The sequence below is a fragment of the Arachis stenosperma genome, chromosome 1 (assembly GCF_014773155.1).
Source record: "Arachis stenosperma cultivar V10309 chromosome 1, arast.V10309.gnm1.PFL2, whole genome shotgun sequence".
Classification (NCBI taxonomy): domain Eukaryota; kingdom Viridiplantae; phylum Streptophyta; class Magnoliopsida; order Fabales; family Fabaceae; genus Arachis; species Arachis stenosperma.
In genome coordinates, this window is record NC_080377.1 from 3,267,771 (window position 1) to 3,289,867 (window position 22,097).

The 22,097-nt window shown below is 31.6% G+C and overlaps 1 protein-coding gene across 1 annotated transcript; it reads left to right on the forward strand.

Annotated features, from left to right (window-relative positions):
- Positions 1 to 12,040: 12,040 nt before the first annotated feature.
- On the forward strand, positions 12,041 to 20,726 carry LOC130982241 (glycerophosphodiester phosphodiesterase GDPDL4). Its single transcript, XM_057906195.1, has 9 exons — positions 12,041 to 12,373; positions 13,853 to 14,146; positions 15,208 to 15,323; positions 15,407 to 15,908; positions 16,793 to 16,831; positions 16,944 to 17,228; positions 17,566 to 17,711; positions 19,330 to 19,816; positions 19,968 to 20,726. Exons 1-9 carry the CDS (start codon positions 12,262 to 12,264, stop codon positions 20,267 to 20,269), a joined length of 2,283 nt encoding a protein of 760 aa, XP_057762178.1. The 5' UTR covers positions 12,041 to 12,261; the 3' UTR covers positions 20,270 to 20,726.
- Positions 20,727 to 22,097: the final 1,371 nt, after the last annotated feature.

The window sequence follows — 22,097 nt, forward strand, 5'->3', positions numbered from 1 at the left end:
TGTTCTTTGTGCTTACGCTATTTGTTTACTTTAGGGATAGAACTAGCGGCCAACTATCATTAGGCGGAAGAATGAATAGTAGAATTAGACGTGAGGCTTTAGATAGGAATTGTATTTGGGAGTTGAGAATGAACATAAATGTCTATGCTAATTTGTGTGAGTTGCTCCAAATTCAAGGAGGACTTTAAAGAGGATGGTCATGTAAGCCTGCCGGAGTAGGTTGCGACTTTCTTAATTATCTTAGCGCATCACAAAAAAATCGTAGTCTGCAGGTTAGATTTTGTAGGTCCGGAGAGATAGTTAGTAAGTATTTTAATAAAGTTTTGAAGGTTGTAATACGTATTCAAAGCATTTTGTTTGCCAAGACTACACCAGTTAAAGAGGATTGTCTTGACCCCACATGGAGAAGGTTTAAGGTAGAGCTTACTCGATGTTGTATATGATTCATATTTACCTGAAGGATTCTATATCTGAGTATCATAACTTTCTATGAAGGATTCATATTTCAGATACACAACATCAGTATGAAGATTTTCAACTCGTTCGATCATCTTCAAATTAGAATTCAGTTGACAAGAGCGATCATCTCCAATGTTGGATACTTGGACCTGCCCATATAAACCATCCACATCGTAACGGAGCTCTTAAACCACACTCACAAAAATATTTTCCCGTTACATTGCCGTTGCCGTACGAACCAGTTGTAGATATTCTACTTGTGGAAGCCATTGTTAACCAGGCTGCTATACATTTAACAGTAAGCAAAAATCAAAACAGCTATCAAGAAACAATAACATAACACAAGAATGAATCAACTAGTACGAATAAAATTATTTAATGAAGCTAATCAAAATAAATTTTTCAATTCAAGATATCTCCTACATGTTTGAAGATGAAACTACACCAGTTAAGGCATGTGGTGATTTGGTATACAATATTGACATTAGTGGTAAGGCAGCTCAGTTTTGATATCTTGTCAATGTTTGCATCTTGTTACATTGTTCTTTTTGCTTTAGAAATTGTTGTTATGAACTATCCTGGTTTGATTCAAGGAAATATTGGATTTCAGTTTTGGATGACGATGTACAAAAAGAAGTAGAGGAGGGGAGGGAGACTTCTTCTCAAGTCAAGGGGCGGCGGATGCTATAATTCAATGGCCAGGAGAGGGATCATTCTCTTTCCAAGGAAAATATGTCTTTGTCATATTTAAAATCAAATGTTGGTGCTTTTAGCTTTTCCAATAAATTTTCACACTCCTAATATGTTAGACAGTAGTAAAAATACATTTCCAATTTAAGATAACACACCACTGTGTACTAATTTTGATAAGAAAAAAGAGTGATAATAGAAACATAATTATGATAAATAGTTCTCCAATCATCTTTTTTTTTTCTATACAGTAATCATCATAAATAAATTTACAAATATAACAATCACAAATTCACAAATCAGCAATTAATAAGCACAAATAAGGTAAAAAAAATTTATATAATACGCAAATCATAGAATCAACACTCAGCAATCACAAATTCCAAAATCTTAAAAAAAAAGATGAAACAGAAATCTGAAATATAAAGCAAATGAGGACAAATAAGAACTCGGATATAACAACTTCAAAAATCTTTAACAATTGTGAAGCACAAATCAGCAATTTTAAGCAAATCAGGATAAATCTCAAATCAGATAATAAGAGATTTACACATTCTCATCCATATGAGGCCAAATCAAAAAATGAGGGTTTCACAAATCAGAAAATGAGGGAATAAAAAATTCCATTCAAAATTATCATCTTTGAACTTCACAAAATTAACAAGCAAATAAGGTAAATTGACAGAAGATACCAGGTCCGTTGACAGAGAAACAGCGGAGACCAGAGACACAGCTCCGAGACGGTGGCGACGCAAACCCACGAGCATGCAAACGGAAGCAACGTTCCAAACCTAGGGGAGCAACTGACACCACGAAGATGAACCGATGGAGATTTGGAGAGGCGCCGTCGTTGTTCGGACCCTTGGAGGTGCTACCGGCGGCGGGTCAGACTACAATATTCGTTCACAGGAAAGGAGAGGAGAAAGGATAGAACTGTAGAGGAGAGGAGAAAGAGGATTAGGATTGCATGCTGAGAAAAATGAAATTGGATTTGAGGGTTTGGGTTGTTAATTAAAATTAAGGGCATTTTAGTAATTTTAAATATTTAGTCTCTACTTTTGTTTCAAACTAAATAGGATAGTGAGATATAAATCTATCTTATATACTTTCACATCAAACACAATACTAATACTTATTTTTGTCTCTATTTTTTAGTTTTTGTCTTTCAAATAAACACTATTTAAAGAATTTTAAAGTGAGAATGAAGACTATGTCTCTCTATGAATATCTTCGTGTGTTTATATATATATATATATATAGGGGTTATCATGTAACAAAATTCAAATAACAGTTATAATATTATTTTTATTTTTAAAATTTATTTAGTATTTAAAAATTTAACATTTATTATTTATACTATTTGATATAGTTGAAAATATTAAATTTATTAATCTTAATTATACTAGAACTAAATAGCTTTTATTAAAATAAATTATTCACGTAGAAATCCCGGTTGTAGTGGGAATGTAAATGATAACACAGAAAAATTCCACGGTATGTGGTAAAAGAATATTGGACACTTCTATTGAAAAGATTTTTTATATTCTAATTGAATTATAAATATTTTTAAAATTTAAAAAATTATATCATGTTAATTTTTTTTATTTTTTTGTTGAGTTATTTTTTATACTATTAGTGATTTGATATATTTGTTCTAGCCAATTCAATAAAAGTCGGAAGTCTATCGATTGAGCAAACACACACTTATATCTGTATAGACAAATGTCTTTCACATAATTCATTTTTCTGCTTCGAAAATTTTGAACTAGTAGAAGCTTCAAAAAGGTTGAGCCTTAAAGAAAGGGAGATCCACCCGAACGAATAGGGAGAAGAACTTACCCTTTCCTTCAAGTACGTCATCATTATCCCTAATTTAATTGCCTCAACGTATGAACACTAATTTAAATATTGAAGTGTTTTTTGTTAGGATTTGGTTGAATTAGTTCCATATTGCTTAGGATAACAAATGGAGTGGGTGGCCTAGGCTATAAATATGAGGCTAAATTCTTCATATTTTTTGCACCAGTCAGAAATACTTAAAGTTTGTATCTGACTTTTCTTTTCCTCTATACCTTTTGATTAGAGAGTGTTGTGAGGTGTAGTTAAATATTTGCTTTGAGAGTGTGGGTGTACTGGAGTGCCGGTGTTAGAGAGAAAGAAGTCTATGTGTTGTAACAATTTTCACATAGTGATATTTTCTGATTATTATTTGGCAACGGCCATGGTTTTTTCTCCAATAATTGAAGTTTTCACGTTAAATTCTTGTGTTGTAATTATGTCTATTTTATTTCTCTGGCAAAGATATTTTCTCAAGGAAAAATAGTGTATTATTCCCAAACAAAATCTTTATAGGTGGTTCTATCTGCCGACCAACTCATGACCCGCTAGCACAGCTTTCCACCTCAGAATCGGCGCTCAGTTTCTAATCCTCATTCCAACACTTCACAACCGATAGACTCAACGAACCACCGAACAACATTCTTTTTATATTAGACTAAATGAAGCATCACTTTAGTTTTGGCATTAAATATTTAATGAAATGACATGGTTAGGTCATACCTTTTTTTTTTTTGAGATAACATGTTTTGTGGTTAAATTAAGGTAAAATAATATTGTTTCATCAAATATTTAGTGCAAAAATTAAAACAACGTTGTTTCGTGTAGTTAGTGTAAAAGGGTACAGTATGTATTAGGTCATTCACAACGTAATGAATAACTCGACGGAAAAAGAATGAAGATCAACATATATAGGACAATTTTTTAAATTTGAGTAATTTTTATGGTACAATTATAATCTTAAAATTTTTTTTAGTGTAAATATTCAATCTCGAATATCATTTTAGAGTTTAACTCATGATAAAGAATGAGAGGTTATCCTCATCTCCGATCTTCTATATTGTCATCTATAACGACATTAATTAAAATAGAGAGATTTTTAATTTAATTTTATAGGAATTATATATAATAAAAAAAAATATTTCATAGGAAAAAACTTAATAATAATAATAATAATAATAACTTTCTCGTAAAGTCCTACTTAACACACTTAGTCAAAATAAAAAATTATAGTTATTTAAGAATAGTAGAATAATCTGAAGTAATAGGTCTTAGCATTTTGCACTTCCTACAAGTTGATGATCATTATTGCCAATATAAAAGCCTCTTATTTTCCAATATGCATGACAATTCAGCAATAACGGGTGATTAAATTAAAGAATCTTCGTCTCAGCTAAATGTCTTTTTGTGTGGAAATATATAAAAGACATCATTTTCTTATCTATTATATATTGCTTACAATTCATTGGTATTCATTGCTTAGCAAGAAAGGTCATTTAATTTGAACTAGTCTTGGTCTCAGAACGAGTTAAATAAATATCTCAAAGACTTGAATTAGATTTTGTAATAATAAACCAAATTACATGTAAACATCATTATAACACAAATAATTAATCACCATCATCATCGGCGGACACGTATTTCTGCGCTTGTTAAATGGTTTATATAATTGGCTTGTATAGAGTAATCAACGACGACTATACAAAATTGTGATATTAATATTAATATAATAGTATATCTCGTTCAAGTAGTATATTATTAAACCATCGCGTTTGTGTTTAAAAAACAAATATGTACGTACTTATATCTTGGGAAAAGATATTTAATAGTGACATTTCACTTTCCAATTCTTCCCACCCCACTTCAAAATTAATAAGAGATTTTAAATGTGGATTTAAAAATTGTGAATTAAAAGAAAGCGAAGAATCGGTCATATGAAGAAGGAAGAAAAATAGTTGACAATGGCTAAGACAAAATAAATTAAAGGAAGAAAGGTACTATGTGTTTTGTGTTTTTGCTCCATTGACTAGGTCTAAGGATCTAGCACACAGTCATACACTATGTAAGTACCAAGTATGTAACCCCTTCATTCTCTCATTTTCCATTAGAATCAAAATCAACTCAACATGTATATACATGTATCTTTTAATTTCACATACTAAAAATTAAGTTATTGTAAATTTGAGTTTTACTTAAAAATTTATTGTATATTAATAATTTATTGTATATATAAAATAAAATTTAAATTATTAATATTTATTTAAGTGGCTAATATCTCTTGCAAATAAATTTTATTATGGAGACAACGTTAGTGTAAGACGCGGATATGGAGAGGAGGGGAGTTTTACTGAGCTGTGGTGTCAAGAACACAGTAATTGGACCTGTGACTTGCTGATGGGAATTCGGACCCTCCGATTTCTTGTAAATTAAAAAATTTTTTCTCTCGATCACAAATCGAACCCAAGAACTAGTATAACCAAATAAAAAAAAAACCAAAGAAAACGGATTGTTTTGGTGAGGACATATCGTACAGTCTATTTTTTCTATGTAAATTTCGTATACTACAAGTAAAACAGATCCTCTAATTTGCTTATAAAATTTTTAAAATAAAGAACTCAGAAGATCCGATTTTTTCCTATCAAATCTAAATCAAAAACTATTCCACATTTTAGTATAACACTCCCTCATTCCATAACCTAACACAGCACCTGCCCCTCCTTCATAACCAAAAAAATTAGCCAATATCTCTCTATTTTGCTTTTTATTGCCATTCTCTTTTCGATTTGCGCGTTGAGGTAACTAACTAACACCAAGTGCAGGGCCCACAAATACACCAATCAAATGATGGCCCACTCGCCATAGCGTATGGTGGACCCCACAGTTTGCATATTACCCCAGACCATAGCTGCTAGCCTGTTATCCAATTGCATGCATTGTGCTCCACAGTCCACACTCATGTGACCCACCACTATCTGTGTGAGACTCAATATGCTGCTGGTTATTTAATCATGCTGTTAACAGTTAAATACTTAAATTCATCTTTTAATTTTTACCTAATTATCATGCTGATATTTAATGTTTAAATTGGTCAATCAATTCTCCTATTTTAGAATTTCAATCTTCTAAATTTTAAATTTTGAATCAACTAACAGAAATTTTATGTAAAAAGTTTCCATATTATTACAAAAGCCGATATAATAGGAGAGACATTTCAATTAATTTAGAGATAAAAAACAGGGGATCAATTTTACTATTATTTATATTTATTAATAATTTAAAAATACTTTGTATTATTACATTTTAATACAACGATATATGGTAACTGTTTTGGATTTTTAGTAATTGATTATTAGTGTACATATAATATTATCGGTCATGCTACACATTCATGTAATTTTGTATTTAAGTTTATCTAAATTAGTCCGACACTAAAAAAATCAAATACCATTAAATAAAATAGAAAATACATGCGTCCAATAGACACAAAATTGCTATTGCCCAACGCATCTTTTCTTTTTCTTCTCTTTTTTCCGCGCTTTTTTTTCTTCTTCTCACGCTCGTTATACACACGGAGCGTCTTCTTCTTCGTCTTCCTTCTCCTCCTCATTCTCCTCCTTCTTTTTTGCGTTCTTTATTCTTCACGTATTTTCTCATTATCATCATTCTTTTGTTGTTGTTGCTGTTATAATGTTTTTATCTTTTCCTCCTTCTCTCTGGTGAAGAAGTAGTAGAAGCTGAGGAGGAAGAATTTTGAATTGTGCATAACAGAAATGAATCGAATGTATAGTACTAAGTGAACGAAACATAATCCATTATATAAAATCAAATTCAAATAGTTTTTTGCATAATGAACCAAACACGTACTCATGGTGAAACAATGATATAGTATTGAGTGAACGAAATATAATCCATTGTATAAAATCAAATTCAAACAGCTCTGCCTACAATTTACATATTATCAATTCAATTCAATTCAGCACACTTCCGTCCATTCAATTCAATTCAAATTAGTAATTGCATTTCATTCAATTCGATTCAAAATTGAATAATCCAAACTTTGTTAGTTTGATTCGTTTCAGAAGAAGAATCCAAATGGCTCTCATTCAACTGATTTGAAGTTAAGTCATTCATTGTTTCAATTCAAAAGTCCAGATCGAAGAAAAAAACGAAGAAGAATAGGAAGAAGATAAATGCAACATAACTAAATCGAAAGAAGAAAACGAGAAGATGAACGCGACCAGAGGAGAACGATGAAGGCAATGCAAATCAATAAGGAAGAACCAGAGCAGAGAAAAAGAAGAAGAAGAAGAAAAATGTTTACATTGAGCAAAGTTTTAGGTTGTAGCACGTTATTTTTATTATGAAAATATTTAATAACAAAAAAAATTTAAAAATTATTATTTTTAATTTTATTTACTATATTTATAATAAATAAATATTAAATAAAATAAATTTAAATTATTCAAATTGATTATTGTTTGTCTCCTTAATATTAAGGTTGTATTATTACATTTGAAGCACACGTTTCTTTGCATCAGTCAAAAGCCAAAACAATAACTATTTATTTACTCTTTAGTCTTTACTCTTTTGCTCGTCAGTCATCACCTCAGCTCGTTGACGCCTTGACGGAGTCCACCGAGAATTCGCTCATCCAATTTTTGTTTTGTTTTTTTAGGTTCAAAGTCGAAACTTTTAAATGAAGAAGAAATACGGTACCATTTGAGCTATAAATATTTGGATATTATAGCTTAATAAAAACAATAAAGGCCAAACATATTTTAAGTGAATATATACTACTTTCATAGAAAATTCTGCATTTTGTGATCAACTTCCATTCTGGACTTTTCGTAGCGGTTTAGTGATGGCATTGGAGAGTTGGACTAATTTTTATTTTTTAATTATTATTATTATTATTATTATTATTATTATTTTTTTTTTTTGATGAACAGTTGAACTAATTCTCTATGATTATGTAAACAAAACATTTAATTTTCTTTAAGTCTGCTTCGAACAATATTCCTTGCTTATTGCTTTATTTAAATATATAAATAATTAATACACAAGTCACAGATGTTTTTTTTTGGTAAAAAATTATTTAAAATTTCTCCCAAATTCCATATCCCACGGCCCAAAACCTATAATATCGAATTAATATTTGATAACATATTTATTTGATAATCAAGTTGAGTTAGTCTATTTATTAGTTCATTAATCTGCTTAAATAAATGATAAAAATTTGAATATCGTTTTGTGTATGTAGCAATTTATTGATACCAGCAACAATTTCTTAAATAAAATTTAAATCTGCCATGAGTTAATCTTTATCATGTTGGATTGAAGAAGACTGAAAAAGAAAAACAGAAATAAAAATTGATGTAAATGATTACTTAAGGGGTACATAGGTTTACTATATATTAATCATTAATGATAAGCTTTTTTAATAAACTATATATATTAAAACCGATAAGCAGCATATATAATTATTTTACATTTATCTCATTTTCAAGAATAATGACCTTTTAATGGAATGGGGAAAAAAGAAAAGAAAAGAAAGGTATACAAGTAGAGACGACGTCACATTATACACAAAAAAACACTAGACGTTGAAGTCAACTCAGACGGGGAAGAAATAGACATTATGTTATATGCAAAATTAATTTTGAAAGGTCTAACTTATGACAACTATAGATAATCATATAAAAGAAACACTTTTTATTTGGAGGTACAAATAAATATGTTTCTGATAAATATTTTCTTCTCTTGTTGTTGAGTCAGGATAATTTGTTCCACAATTTTAATTAAAAAAAAACGCATTTTCTCGATGACCTTTTTTTTTTGCATAAATAAATAAAGGTTTAATTATTCTATTAGTCTCTATAATTTTGCAAAATTTTTAATTAGGTCATTATACTTTTTTTCTTTTTAATTAGGTTTCTGTACTAATTTTTTTTATTTAGGTCCCTCTTAATAGTAATTGGCTTAACTTTATAGGGACTCAACTAAAAAAAAAATTGATGCAAGGACCAAAATAAAAAAAAAAGTATAGGAACTCAATTAAAAAAAAAAATTGGTGCAAAAACTCAATTAAAAAAAAATTATAGGAATCTAATTAAAAATTTCGCAAAACTATGAAGACCAACAAAATAATTCAACCATAAATAAATTGTCTTTTCTTTCTAAATGCTAGAATGAAGTATTGAATTTATTATGAAAGAATAAATTATGTAATGAGTAATTTTGCTTGTGATATGATTTTTTTGGGTAATTCATTCTACTTATAAATAAATTTTCAGACATGAATTTTCGTGAGTAGTTTTCATGTGTTACACAATTTACATAAATATAATATTTCGTTCTACAAGAACACCATGTCCATATAAAAAATAAATTAGTATATATTTGTGTATTATATATATATATATATTATTTAATTTACTTTTTAATATATTTATATTTTAATTTATATTCTATAGGAATGACTAGTTTAAATATTGATTTTTAGTGTATATTATTAACATAGTTATTTACTATATATGATAAGAATGACTACATAATTGTTCATTATTTATCATTTCAATTTTTACGTGTGTGGTTATTAAATATTATATTCGTTTGATAATTAATCAACATCCTGTACTTAAGATATATTTGGAAGAAAAAGTTTTCAAACAAAACAAAAGAAGAAGAATGTAGAACGTGTTTAGTTTATATTTTTATTTTTTATTTTTAATATAATTTATTTTTAGGATTTTATAAAATAAAAATAAAAAGAGAAGGTAAAAGTAAAAATTAAAAATTAATTATTTTTATATTATTATTCTTTCTTATTCATAAAATTTTTAAAAAAGAAAATACTGAAAAGCAGAAACAGAAGAAAAAAAATATAAGGTAAACGCACACTAATTTTTTGTGAAGGTATGTATTCATTTAATATTTTTAGAGTGAAAATATTCTTGCAAAATATTTCTATTACATTATTTGTTGTTTTTTATTAAATTATTTGCAAAAGATACGTATTTGATAGTAACTTTGCTTAGGTGCCTTAGGTAGTGTTTGGATAATGTCTTTTAGACATAAATACACAGGAAGACATAAACACATAATACACAATTTTTTTTGTTATGTTTGGTAATGATGTATAAGACACATTGATCTCAATCAAATATTATATTTATTCTTATTAAGCAACATTACTATTAACATTATTTTCTACTATTACTGTCATTAACTTTTCAGCCTCAATCTAAAGAACTATGAAATATCATCGAAATCTTTAATCGAATAATCAAATCAATAATTTTTTTATATATAAAAAATTAAAACAGAGATAAAAAAAAACTTGATCAAAATATATCAAATGAAAAAAAATACAAGAAATAAGCTTGAAAAACAGATACGGAAGCGGTAGCGCCGGCATGAACTAACAAAAAAGTCAGATCTATAAAGGCAACAGAGGCGTCAGCGTCGACACGAATCAACAAAGGCAGTGGAGGTGGATGAAGGTAGATCTAAAGGCAAAACGAGGCAACAGAAACATCGACACAAGCGACGAAGAAGAGAGGCGAACCAAGGCAGATTTGGAGGCGGCACGACGACGGAAATGACGGAAGGCGACAGGGAGGCGGCACAATGATGGTGACGGCAACAACGCTGAGAGGGAGATGAGGGCGACGGCGATAGAATAGAGAGAAGGCAGAAGAAAGGAAGAGAGACGGACAAAGAAAGGAGGAGGTGGCGAAGCCTGTAGTGGTGGCGGTGACAATGGTGGAAAGAGAAGGCAAGGGTAGAATAGAGGTTGGAAGGTGGAATTAATTGAAAAAGAAGAGGGAGAGTTATGAAGATAGGGTAAAGGATAAAATTGAAATTTTAAAAAATTACTAGGGATAAAATTGAAAAATTTGTGTCTCATGGGTTATGTCTCAGTGTCACAGTTTGAAGGAGATACACAAAATACATATATTTTATGTACATCTGTGTAACCGTGTTCATCAAAATTTTATGTCTCAACAAACAAACAGTGTTCATGAACCAAACAGGACCTAAATTCTTTTTCCCTCATTGATTTTTTTTTCATTGATTATTTCTCTTAAGCGATTTTAAGTATACTCTATAGTTAAGTCGAATATTGCTGAGTTTATACAAATTTAAATTAAAAAAATTATATATTAAAATTCAGATATTGTACTTTATATATGTGTTATTTTATATATTTTTAATATTTATTTAATATTTTAACAAATATTTTATATATAAAACTAATTTTTTGTATAAATATAATAGAATTGTTTTTAGTTATATTATTACTTACTCATTGGGGGGAGGGGGTGTTTGACATTCAAATTTTATATGAAGAATTTGATTAATCCACTCAAATTTAATTATAATTACTAAATAGTAAATCCTTTTAGTTTGTTTTTTTTCCCTTAAAATTTGAACTCGAAATTTCTTAAATATTGAGCACCAATTTCAACTGACACATATCTTTTTCTTATCTTAAAATTTAACCGTTTAAGCTGTTTTTATAAAAAGAAAACTAAAAGCATTTTAGATATTTTTAAAATATTAATATTTTAATAGTTTTAGTCATTAATCTCAATTTTACAAATATTATAATATATATTAATTATAATTAATTTTTAAAATGACTAAAAGATTTAAAAAAATTTCAGAAATAAATCATCCCCTCCCACCACTTTCTCGTCTAATCTAAATTTCTATATCCAAAGAACATGTTAAAGTGAAAACTTTTTATGTACCTCACCTACTCCCTTCTAAAATGGAAATAAAAATAGACTTTAACAGAACTTTAATGTAGCAACAACAAAGAACGCCAGAACGGCATCCAAATCACAATTAACTAAAAAAAAAAAAAAATATCTATCCAACAACAAAACTTTTATATATTATTTTATATTAATAATATTAATGACTAGTTTTAATATATAACTACCATAATTGAAATTAACTAATGTTACTTTCGTACATAATAGAGGTCAAATAATTCCGCCTATAAATAAAAAAATATAATGACTCATAATCGAATATAGAAAGAAAAGCCAGCTTGTAAAGCTTCTATGCAATAGCAACAGAACTCTCTCTCTCTCTCTCTCTCTCAAGCCATTGTGCAACTAGCACTATATCTAACTCACGCAGTTCCCGAGAACCGCACACTTCATTTTGTGTTGTTTTTTGTTTTATATATATAATAATTTTTTTTAGTTTTTAAATTCCGGCTAGTGCGGCCGGGACTTAATCGGAGACTGAAAATTCGTCGGAATGTGGAAGCCACGCGCCGTTGATCACGCGCTCTCTGTGCTCCTCTTTTGTTCATTGTTTGCTCTGGCTTCTGCTCAGGGATCTAAAACAAACGCATGGAAGACACTCACCGGTGAGTCTCTGTCTTTCACTACTTTTTTTTTTTAATTTAAGAAATTAAGCTGAAGAGGCACGTGTTCTTGGTGCTGTTTAGAGGGAGTTAGCTTAGCTTAGCTTACTCGAAAATCGAAATGTTAATTTGCAGTAACATTTTTTAGCTTTGTTGAGAAGGTGTTACTGTGTTTGTTCGGTTACCAAAACGAGGATCTGTTCAATTCATGAATACGAATTTCCTTTTTTTTTAATTATTTCTTAATTTATTTTTACTTTTTCATTTTGGTGCGGGGAAAACGGATATTTAACAATTGAAGCTGAGATTTTGTAGCGCTTGGTGGTGCTTACAAAATAGTTGTTGGATGTCATAAATGTGCAAATAAGATAGATTTCTTTTTTTGGGTAAGAAAAGATGCTTATGCAGAAAGATGTATTGAAAAGTTATAAAATGTTACAAAATTATAGTAAAAAAAAAATATAACTATAACTGTTATAATCAAAGCTTGAGAGAGAGAGAGGGGGGGGGGGGGGTAAATGTTTGCTATTTTTAGTGATTATTTTGACAAGGATAAGATTGTAAAAGAATTTATTAAGGAAAAATTTAGTGTGTTAATAGTTAATACTGAATTTTTTGAGTCACTGAATTTGATGTATATGTATATAATACGAATACGCCATCAATTTTGGAAGAGAAAGTTTAGAGAACCAGCATTTTTATTAGAATTTGGCCAACAATTAACCATCAAAAGAAAAGTGAGTAATCTCACACTATTGGATATAATCTTACATTATTAAAAACTCTATTGATGGCTACAAATCACAAAATCTGCTGGCTCCCTGGCACTCCTCATTTTGGAATATGTGTGCATCGTAGGTTTGATGATTTCTTGAGTTGAGTAGGGAAGTGATGGTTCGGGAAAGAAGTTGGTGTAATTGAAAATGGATCAATTTACTTTACTTTGCATGGCATTAATCAAAACTTATGAAGTTTGTATCATGTTTTCTATCAGATATTCAGATTAATTTTCTGGGACACATTTTGCAAAATTTACAATTCAGGATTTTCAACCCAGATTGGCCTATATATAAATTAATAACAGAAAAAATTATGAGTAACCAAATTAAGAGAGAAAAAAAGGCTTTGTACATATATGGCCATATGATCTGTCATTACGTGCGACTATCTTCATTATAGAAAAAAAAGGCTTTGTACATATATATCGTTCAAAACTACGATTTTTATCAGCTGTAGCAAACAAAAAAACTTCATAGAATATAGAATATAAAAGTAAAAGAAAAAATGAAGAGATAGAGATATGCTAGATACTTTTTCTATGGATAAAAGATCCAATTTAGTAAGCAATGGAGAGAACTTCACAAATTGAGAAGTGGTAGGTAGATATGGTGGGTGGGATCTGGCAGCTCTGCCCACCAGCATAGTAGAAATTTCAATTCTGTAGTTTGTTTCTTGCAACTTACTTGTACTGTTATTTTGCAGGAAGTCCACCAGTGGTCATAGCACGTGGTGGTTTTTCGGGAGTGTTTCCTGATTCCAGCTATGCAGCCTATAGTCTGGTAGGAGAGACATCAGGGAATAATTACATTGCATGGTGTGATGTTCAACTAACAAAAGATTCATTTGGGATTTGCATTCCGGATATCAAGCTTGATAATGCTACAAGCATTGCTCAAGCTTTTCAAAACAAAAGTCAAACCTACCTAGTTAACGGTGCACCAGTCCGTGGATACTTTTCTGTGGATTACAATCTCAAGGATCTTTCCAATGTTATTTGTAAGTAATTTTAAATATTAATTCGATTATTAATAATTGATATACTAATTTGAAGTCATACCCTTTTATTTAGTTACTGATGTTAAGATCTAGTAGATCAAGCAGGGAAGATGTTAATTGACTGATGATGTGAGGTTGCAAGATATAGTGGTCTTTAATCGATATAAGCATGTAACTCTGGGAAATTTTTACGAGATTTCAATTTATGATATTTTTGAAAATTGCCAACACTTCAGATTATGGTGGAACGAAGTGAAGAAGAACAAACCTAGGAAGATTTGGGATTATTGGACTTCAGGACCTTGAAGATAGTGCTGAAAACATTCAGAAACTAGGCTATTGTATCTCCACTTTCAAACTCTTTTAGCCTTTAGTTATCCTAGAGTACACCATGTAGAGGGAGGAACAATTCTAGACTTTACCCATGAGATAGAAAACTTATTGCCTTATTAGTTTAGTAACTTGCTATTAAATCCAAATGAAACACCTCATAAGCTAAACCTATAGTGTACTTGGTAATCATATTATCAAATTATTGAAAAACTGACCTATGCAAAGTGGAACAAACTGTAACAAGACATGTCTCCTAGTTATAGCTGGTACATGACCATTAATGTCTTCTTTGAAAAAAAGGCTAGAAGGGGATATTGTTTCTTGGTGATTGAAATTTTCTAGACGCTTAGGCTTATGTGTAAAGTTATATCTCCTCATTATACTTTAGGTATGGGAGTATGGGACATGGGTCAAGGATATGTAGCAATAGCTGATTTTTGGACAAGCTTGAGCTGAAATGAGTTGTACAGTAATTATTAATAAATTGGTATTTTTGACTTTGTTCTCCAAAACAATTACTAAAGATTCAGGCAGTGATCATTAATTAAGTTGTGTCACTTAGATGCTGTGTTGTGTTGCGCCAGCATAATTAAATCAGTTTTCCTGATCAGCTGTTGTTGAACTTCTTGCTCTCTTCGCTTGCTTTATGGAGTGTTGACTATTCATATAATATTTAAAGATAGATAGATGTATATATATTGCTGACAATTGTTTTGGTTTCTGGACAGTGGTTCAAGGAGTTTACTCCAGAAGTAACGACTTTGATGGTAATCTGTTTTCTATTTTAACTGTCGACGAGTTAGTTAAAGAAACAAAGCCACCAGCCCTGTGGTTGAATATTCAGGTAAATTGAGGCATAGTACACTTTTGTCATTCCGTCTGGGTGTTAGTCCTGAAACTAAGTTTTGTATAATTGACATTTTGCAGCATGATGCATTCTATACACAGCACAATTTGAGCATGAGAAACTTTGTACTTACTGTTTCTAAAAGAGTTGTTGTCAGTTATATCTCATCACCTGAAGCTGGTTTCCTGAGAGGTATAGTTTCGCGCTTTAATGCAAAGACTACAAAACTGGTCTTCAGGTTTATGGATAAAGATGTTGTAGATCCATCGACCAATCAGACTTATGGTTCTTACTTAAAGAATCTAACATTTATCAAGACATTTGCTTCGGGAATTCTTGTTCCCAAGGATTACATATGGCCTGTAGACGGAAACCTTTATCTACAACCGCATACCTCTTTGGTTGCTGATGCACATAAAGCGGGGCTGGAAGTGTTTGCATCGAATTTTGTGAATGATGTTCCGTCTGCCTTTAATTACAGTTATGACCCTCTAGCAGAGTACCTCCAATTCATTGACAATGGAGACTTCTCTGTTGATGGTGTGTTGTCTGACTTCCCCATAACACCAGCTGAAGCTGTAGGTGAGTTGTGTCTTCATCATTTTTGTTTCATTCTGCCTTGCATACATATAATGCCTTTCAACTGATCAACTCTTGTTCACCTAATATTTTTTCCACTGAGATGTTGCATATGTTCAAATATTTTTGGCTGAATGAGTCGTCATCTGATTGACTGTTTGATAGATGAGTGGTGCCTGTGAATTTGACTTATCTATAAATCACCCTTCAGCTTTGGAAAATTCTGGCTAAATTCTATCATTTTTTCTTGGACAGTGTAGCAATTGAAATTTCATTTCATGCATTTTTAATTTATCATATTTTTTATTGTCTGAATGTCCGTGCATCCATTAAGCCTAGGACCTAGGATTTATAATGTGATCACCATGCCTCATAATATTGATTCCTCTATAAGGTGGTTTACCTTAAAGTGTAAAATAATTGGTAAGGATATATGTTATCGATCTATATACATTGGCAGATTTCAAGATGATCCAACTGAGATTTATATCATATTATCATGTGCAATTCAAAGAAATAACACCAGTAGAATTTTTATTAACTTTCTTCTTCCTCAACCTTTTGACTCAACAGTCTATTTAGACTACACTCCTTTAGGCAGGTTTCAACTGCATACTTTAAGCAAACATTGCAAAATCATCATTATGTTCATTTTCCATGCCGCATTAACAAAAATAAAGAGGAAAAGAAATCTTTATGTTTTGCTCGAGGTCTTGCATGTTCATCATTTCCCCATGTTAAAATTCTGTCTCGTTGTTTTACTACATTTCTGCGCGTTCCAAAGATTTGTATATAATTGATTTAAGTTGTATGTGGATTCCGCACTTAAGCACTTCTCACTCGACCTCTATTTGAGTATGTACTGAATTATCTTCTTTTGTGAGCAGGCTGCTTTGCTCTCCTAGGCGCCAATGCTAAAAAGACAAGTACATTTCTATCTTATGCTTCATCAACATGTATTCTTATATTTTTCATTAACCTTTTTTCTTGCTGTTCCATCATTGATGATTTACTTCTCCCATTTTGCCCATTCTTCAGTTAACACCACAGTCATTTCAAAATGTGGAGCAAGCGGAGATTTTCCCGGTTGCACCAACAAGGCATATGAAAAGGCTATATCGGATGGGGCAGATGTCATTGACTGTCCTGTTCAAATGTCAAAGGATGGAACACCGTTTTGCTTAAGCTCTGCAGATCTTATAGAGAGCACAACAGTTGCTCAAACACGGTTCGCTAGGCTTGCCAAGTCTATCCCAGAGATCAAATCTGGCACTGGCATATTTACCTTTAGCTTGACATGGAAAGATATACAAACCTTGACCCGTAAGTCAAATAGTCAGCTATGCTTTATTCAATTTACTGAGGATTCATATAGAAAGAGGTATATATAAACTCAAAACAAACATATCATACTTTAAGAAGAAAAAAAAACGACTTAAATATTCTGTAATGTTACAGCTATGTCTTATAAGGCACGCTTTAAGGCAGCATGGGGCCATATCGAATCTTGCTGCAAGCCTGTTACTCATCTTGAGTTCTTTTTATAGCTTCTAAAAAGACTCTCCTTGTTTGTTTTTATTATCCGTTGCCTGCTGTGGATATATTTAATTTTTGTGGACAAGTATATGATATCAGTGTTTTACTTTTATTTTTCTTGCAGCCTCAATATCAAGCCCTTATTCTAAATTCAAATTATTCCGCAACCCAAAATATGACAAGAGCAATATCAACTTTTTAAGTCTGTCAGATTTCTTGGACTTGGCCAGAAACAAGACTTCCCTATCGAGTGTTGTGATCATCATTGAGGTACGTTATGCTCATGCCTGCAATTTCTGTTTACAGCTCATTCCATTACCTGTTCATATCTGCTAAATCATTTCAACATTGTGATGGATCTTATGATTAATGAGTGACCTCAGTATCATCCTTGTACACACCAAAGTGTACTGAGAAGAGAGTCAAAAATTGTTGCTAATATTTTGAAACTACTTCCAAATGTGTAATAAAAGAGCAGCCTGGTGCACAAGTATCCCACGTAACGCAGGGTCAGGGGATGTATGTAGTTTAACCTGATAATTATATCAATGGCTGTTTCCGCAGCTTGAACCCATGACCTTGAGGTCACATGGAGACAATTCAACCATTGCTCCAAGACTCCCTTTCTTCCAAATGTCTAATGAATTGGATAAAAATGAGATCAAAATTATAGAAGTAGATCTGACTAGCATCAAATGCAACCCCAGATGTTTTTTTCCCCTCGTTGCTATAGGCATGCACTGTAGAAAAACATCATTAAATGAGATCAAATAAATATCAAACACTAAAAGGTAACCATTGTTTTATTTACAGTTCTACTTATTATGGCAAAAATGAGGGGCAACATCTCAAGTACGTGAATGATGTTGCAATTGGTAATTTTGTAAACGCAAATGTCACTGTAAATGCGGTCTTTACTATGTTCTGTAATTACATAACAATATAACATATGACCAAATATTGGATTCTTACATGAATGGATCACACATGAAGTGCCTGGATGATGTGTGTTTATGTAAGCCTTTTCAAGATTCCTTGATGAGAAATAATGTTAGTCAAAGTAGCTTTTCTCCCATGGTGTGTGTGTTTAGTAGATGGTTTCTCCAAACATATAGAAGTTGCTAAATATTTTATGCAGGATTTCCATTCTAAGAAGTTACATGTGGTTAAGGGTGCTTTTCTTTACCTGCAAACGGCAACTTTTGGGGTTAATAGGAGAACAGTTTACAGTTACTCACTCTTCAATTAAGGAGTCTAGTTAAGAGAATATATTATGAAAGGGATAAAGGAAGGGAAGAATAGTTCACATCCATAAATCTCAAGCATCACTTCTAAGATATTCACAAGAATATATGATTCAGTTATTTTGCAAATAGCTTTTTGACTCTTAAAATGGCAAAGGTAGACAGATTTAAATAGGATAAGGTCTTGGAGATTGGATTGGTTTATTCATGCCACAGTAAGAGAAGGGAAAATACAAAATTGTCACATTCATGTTCAAATAATATCTCAAGTGAATTATTAGAGAAATGCTTTCTGTGTTATCATTGTTGTTCCTCAATTGGTAATGGTGCTAAAATTTGGATAATCAAAAGCATTGCTGATTGAATCTTTAAGAGATGCCATTTCAATTATGTTAATAGTCATAGTTTTCCGTTTTAGTATCAGTACATCAATAGAGAAAGTGAGAAACTGAGAGATGAGAACTTTTACCTATTAATTTAATAATCAATTTTACATATTGCACTGTATTGCTTTAAAAGATGTGAAGATGTGAGGGAAATAAGAACAGGAAAAGATGAAAATTGTCTTGCATTACTTTGTTCAATTAGCATCCAAGTAGAAACTTAAAGTCTGCTAACATTATGCTGTTCTCCACTTTTGTCAGAATGCTGCCTATCTTGCAGAGAAAGAAGATTTGAGTGTGACTGATGCTGTCATGAACACTTTGAGCAAAGCTGGTTATGATAAAACTGGGGCCCCAAGGGTTATGATTCAGTCCACCAATAGTTCTGTACTAATGAAATTTAAAGGGAAAACAAATTATGAACGTGTCTACGAAATCGATGAGCTAGTTGGTGATGCTGTTGTTTCGGCAGTAAACGACATCAAAAGCTTTGCAAATTCTGTAGTTCTCCAGAAGAAATCTGTGTATCCTACCAATTCTGATCTCTTCCTTACTGTCTCTACGAAGATTGTAACAACTCTCCATCATGCCAATCTCTCCGTCTATGCACAAACATTTAGCAATGAGTTCGTATCTCAGGCATGGGATTTCTTCTCGGATCCAACTGTGGAAATCAATACATTTGTTCAGGAAGGATTAGTTGATGGAGTCATCACAGATTTCCCAAAAACAGCTAACAGATACAGAAGTAAGTTCATATAAAACATGTTTCTTATTCTTGGAACTAGCGGATCCAATGTTCCATGTTATATATTGGTCCAGTTTCATAGGTGTAAAATTCAGCTCTGCAAAACTCATATTTGATATACTGATATGATTTATTCTTCTTCCTATTGCAGGAAACAAATGCTTGACTATGGGTGACAACATGCCTGTTTACATGCTACCTGTTCAAATAGGTGGTCTTCTACAAGCTGTTCCCAAAGGTTACTTGCCACCGGCTTCAGCTCCACTCCCTCCTCTGAAAGAATCTGAAGTGAAAGAACCACCTTTGCCTTCTGCTTCCCCATCACCAACACCATCTGGATCTTCTGCAGGAAACAATTCAGCAGCTCAGTCACCGAAAAATGCACAGGTTAAGGTCACCATCTCCTTCCTTTTGTCCCCTTTGGCTGTGCTTGTAGCTTGTCTTCTGCTTTGAGGTTTGAGCAACTTCCCACGAAAAATCAAACAAAACAAAAATTGAGGGGAAAAAAAGGGAAGAAAGGAAGAAGAAAGAGTTGATTGTGCTTGTTATTATAGCCCCTAGTTTTTGCCCATCTCTTTCTGGATTAAGTAGCATGAAGCTGTTTTGACTTCAGAATTCAGATCCCATATGAGTAATCCAGAATTATTTTTCTAGTAGTAAATTCTTTCCCTTAACTGTTGTAGCACTAGTTATGTCCATTCCCAGTTCCTCAATCTATTCTTCCTGGTTTAATTCTATGGACCATCATGAGGGGTACATATCTTTTTAGGTGAGCCTTTTGTATCTTCTGCTGTAAGTTGTAACCATTATTATATATTTATGGATTGTGTTTGTCGTCAGATAAACAAGCATGGCATCATGTCCAAATTGTGTTTTCTGGAAATTATTATTAGCTTCCTAGCTGTTAAAATATTAGATGATTTTCTACTCTCTTTTTTTGATACCCCGCTATTTACATTAGCAAATACTTCTGTAGTAGAAAACCATATAATCATGGTAACACTTCATATGGTGGGGAGAATGATGGTTTTCATCATGTCTTCTAACATAATTGTTGATCCTCGGGTATATTTTTAATTCAATGAGTATTCTAATCAAGGACATTGCAATGATGAATTGGTACATCATGCGTCAAGAGAACCTAATATTATAGATTGTAGCATAATATTATATTGATAATTTTAGGGTTAAGTACGATTTTGGTCCCTAACGTAGAGACTGAAAATTTATTTCATCTCCGGCCTTTTTTTCACTACAAAATGATCTCGAAGGTTCCAGTTTGTTTTAAAATCGTTCGAGACCCCTTAGTTCGTTAGTGTCCATTACACCCTTTTTAACAAATATAATATTAAGGGTAAAGTATATTTTTTGTTCCTAAAATCTGACAAAAGTTTTAAAAATACCTCTAAGTTTTATTTTGTTCCAAAAGTTTTCAATTTGCATCAAATATACCTATGATGGCTAATTTTTCAAAAAATTTAAGACCAATTCAACAACAATTTCATAAGAACAACCTTCAACAAAAACAAATCAAGCATAATTTTCATGCATTATTGTTAGATTGGTCTTAAATTTTTTGAAAATTTAGTCATCGAGGGTATATTTGATGCAAATCGAAAATTTTTGGAATAAAAATGGAACAAAATAAAATTTAGGGGTATTTTTGAAACTTTTGCCAAACTTCAAAAACAAAAAGTATACTTTATCCTAATATTAATTAACAACAACAACAACAACAACAACAACAATAATAATAATAATAAAACAATAAATAGATAAATAATGAAACTAAATAAGGGTGTAGTGTGTGGAGTGGACAACACGAGCGTCTTCTTCGAAAGCTCAACGGAGAGCAGTAGCGCTAGGGTTCAACAAACAGTGTCCATGGCTTCCTAGAGTTCAAGAGCTGTACAATTTCATTCACATGCGAAGGAGTTGCTATGCGGACATGGCGAGAGGCCAATTTTGTGAACTTCATCCACGAAAGATAACCTGGAACGAAGATTTTGGGGCTGCGTATACTATGAGGTATGCTGTTGTTCCTCATTTTCGATTCTGGGTTTGTGAATTTTGGGAGTTTTTCATCTATCTTTTTGGCTTTTATCAGATTTAGGATGGTTGTGATTTTTTCCGTTGGGTAAATCTGGAACCTGGAGGAGCTCAGCAGGAGATTGAAATTGCAAGAATCAAGAGGAAGATTACAAACTTAAAATCAAGATTGAAGGATGTTGAACGGAAGCTTAAGATTGTTGCTGCATTAGGGATTGTTGGATAGATGGGG

Excerpts from the sequence above, each read along its gene's own strand:
- LOC130982241 (XM_057906195.1), top strand. The coding sequence starts at position 12,262 with ATGTGGAAGCCACGCGCCGTTGATCACGCGCTCTCTGTGCTCCTCTTT. Across the intron at positions 17,229-17,565 it reads AGATATACAAACCTTGACCC|CCTCAATATCAAGCCCTTAT; the intron begins GTAAGTCAAATA and ends TTTTTCTTGCAG. Across the intron at positions 17,712-19,329 it reads GTGTTGTGATCATCATTGAG|AATGCTGCCTATCTTGCAGA; the intron begins GTACGTTATGCT and ends CACTTTTGTCAG.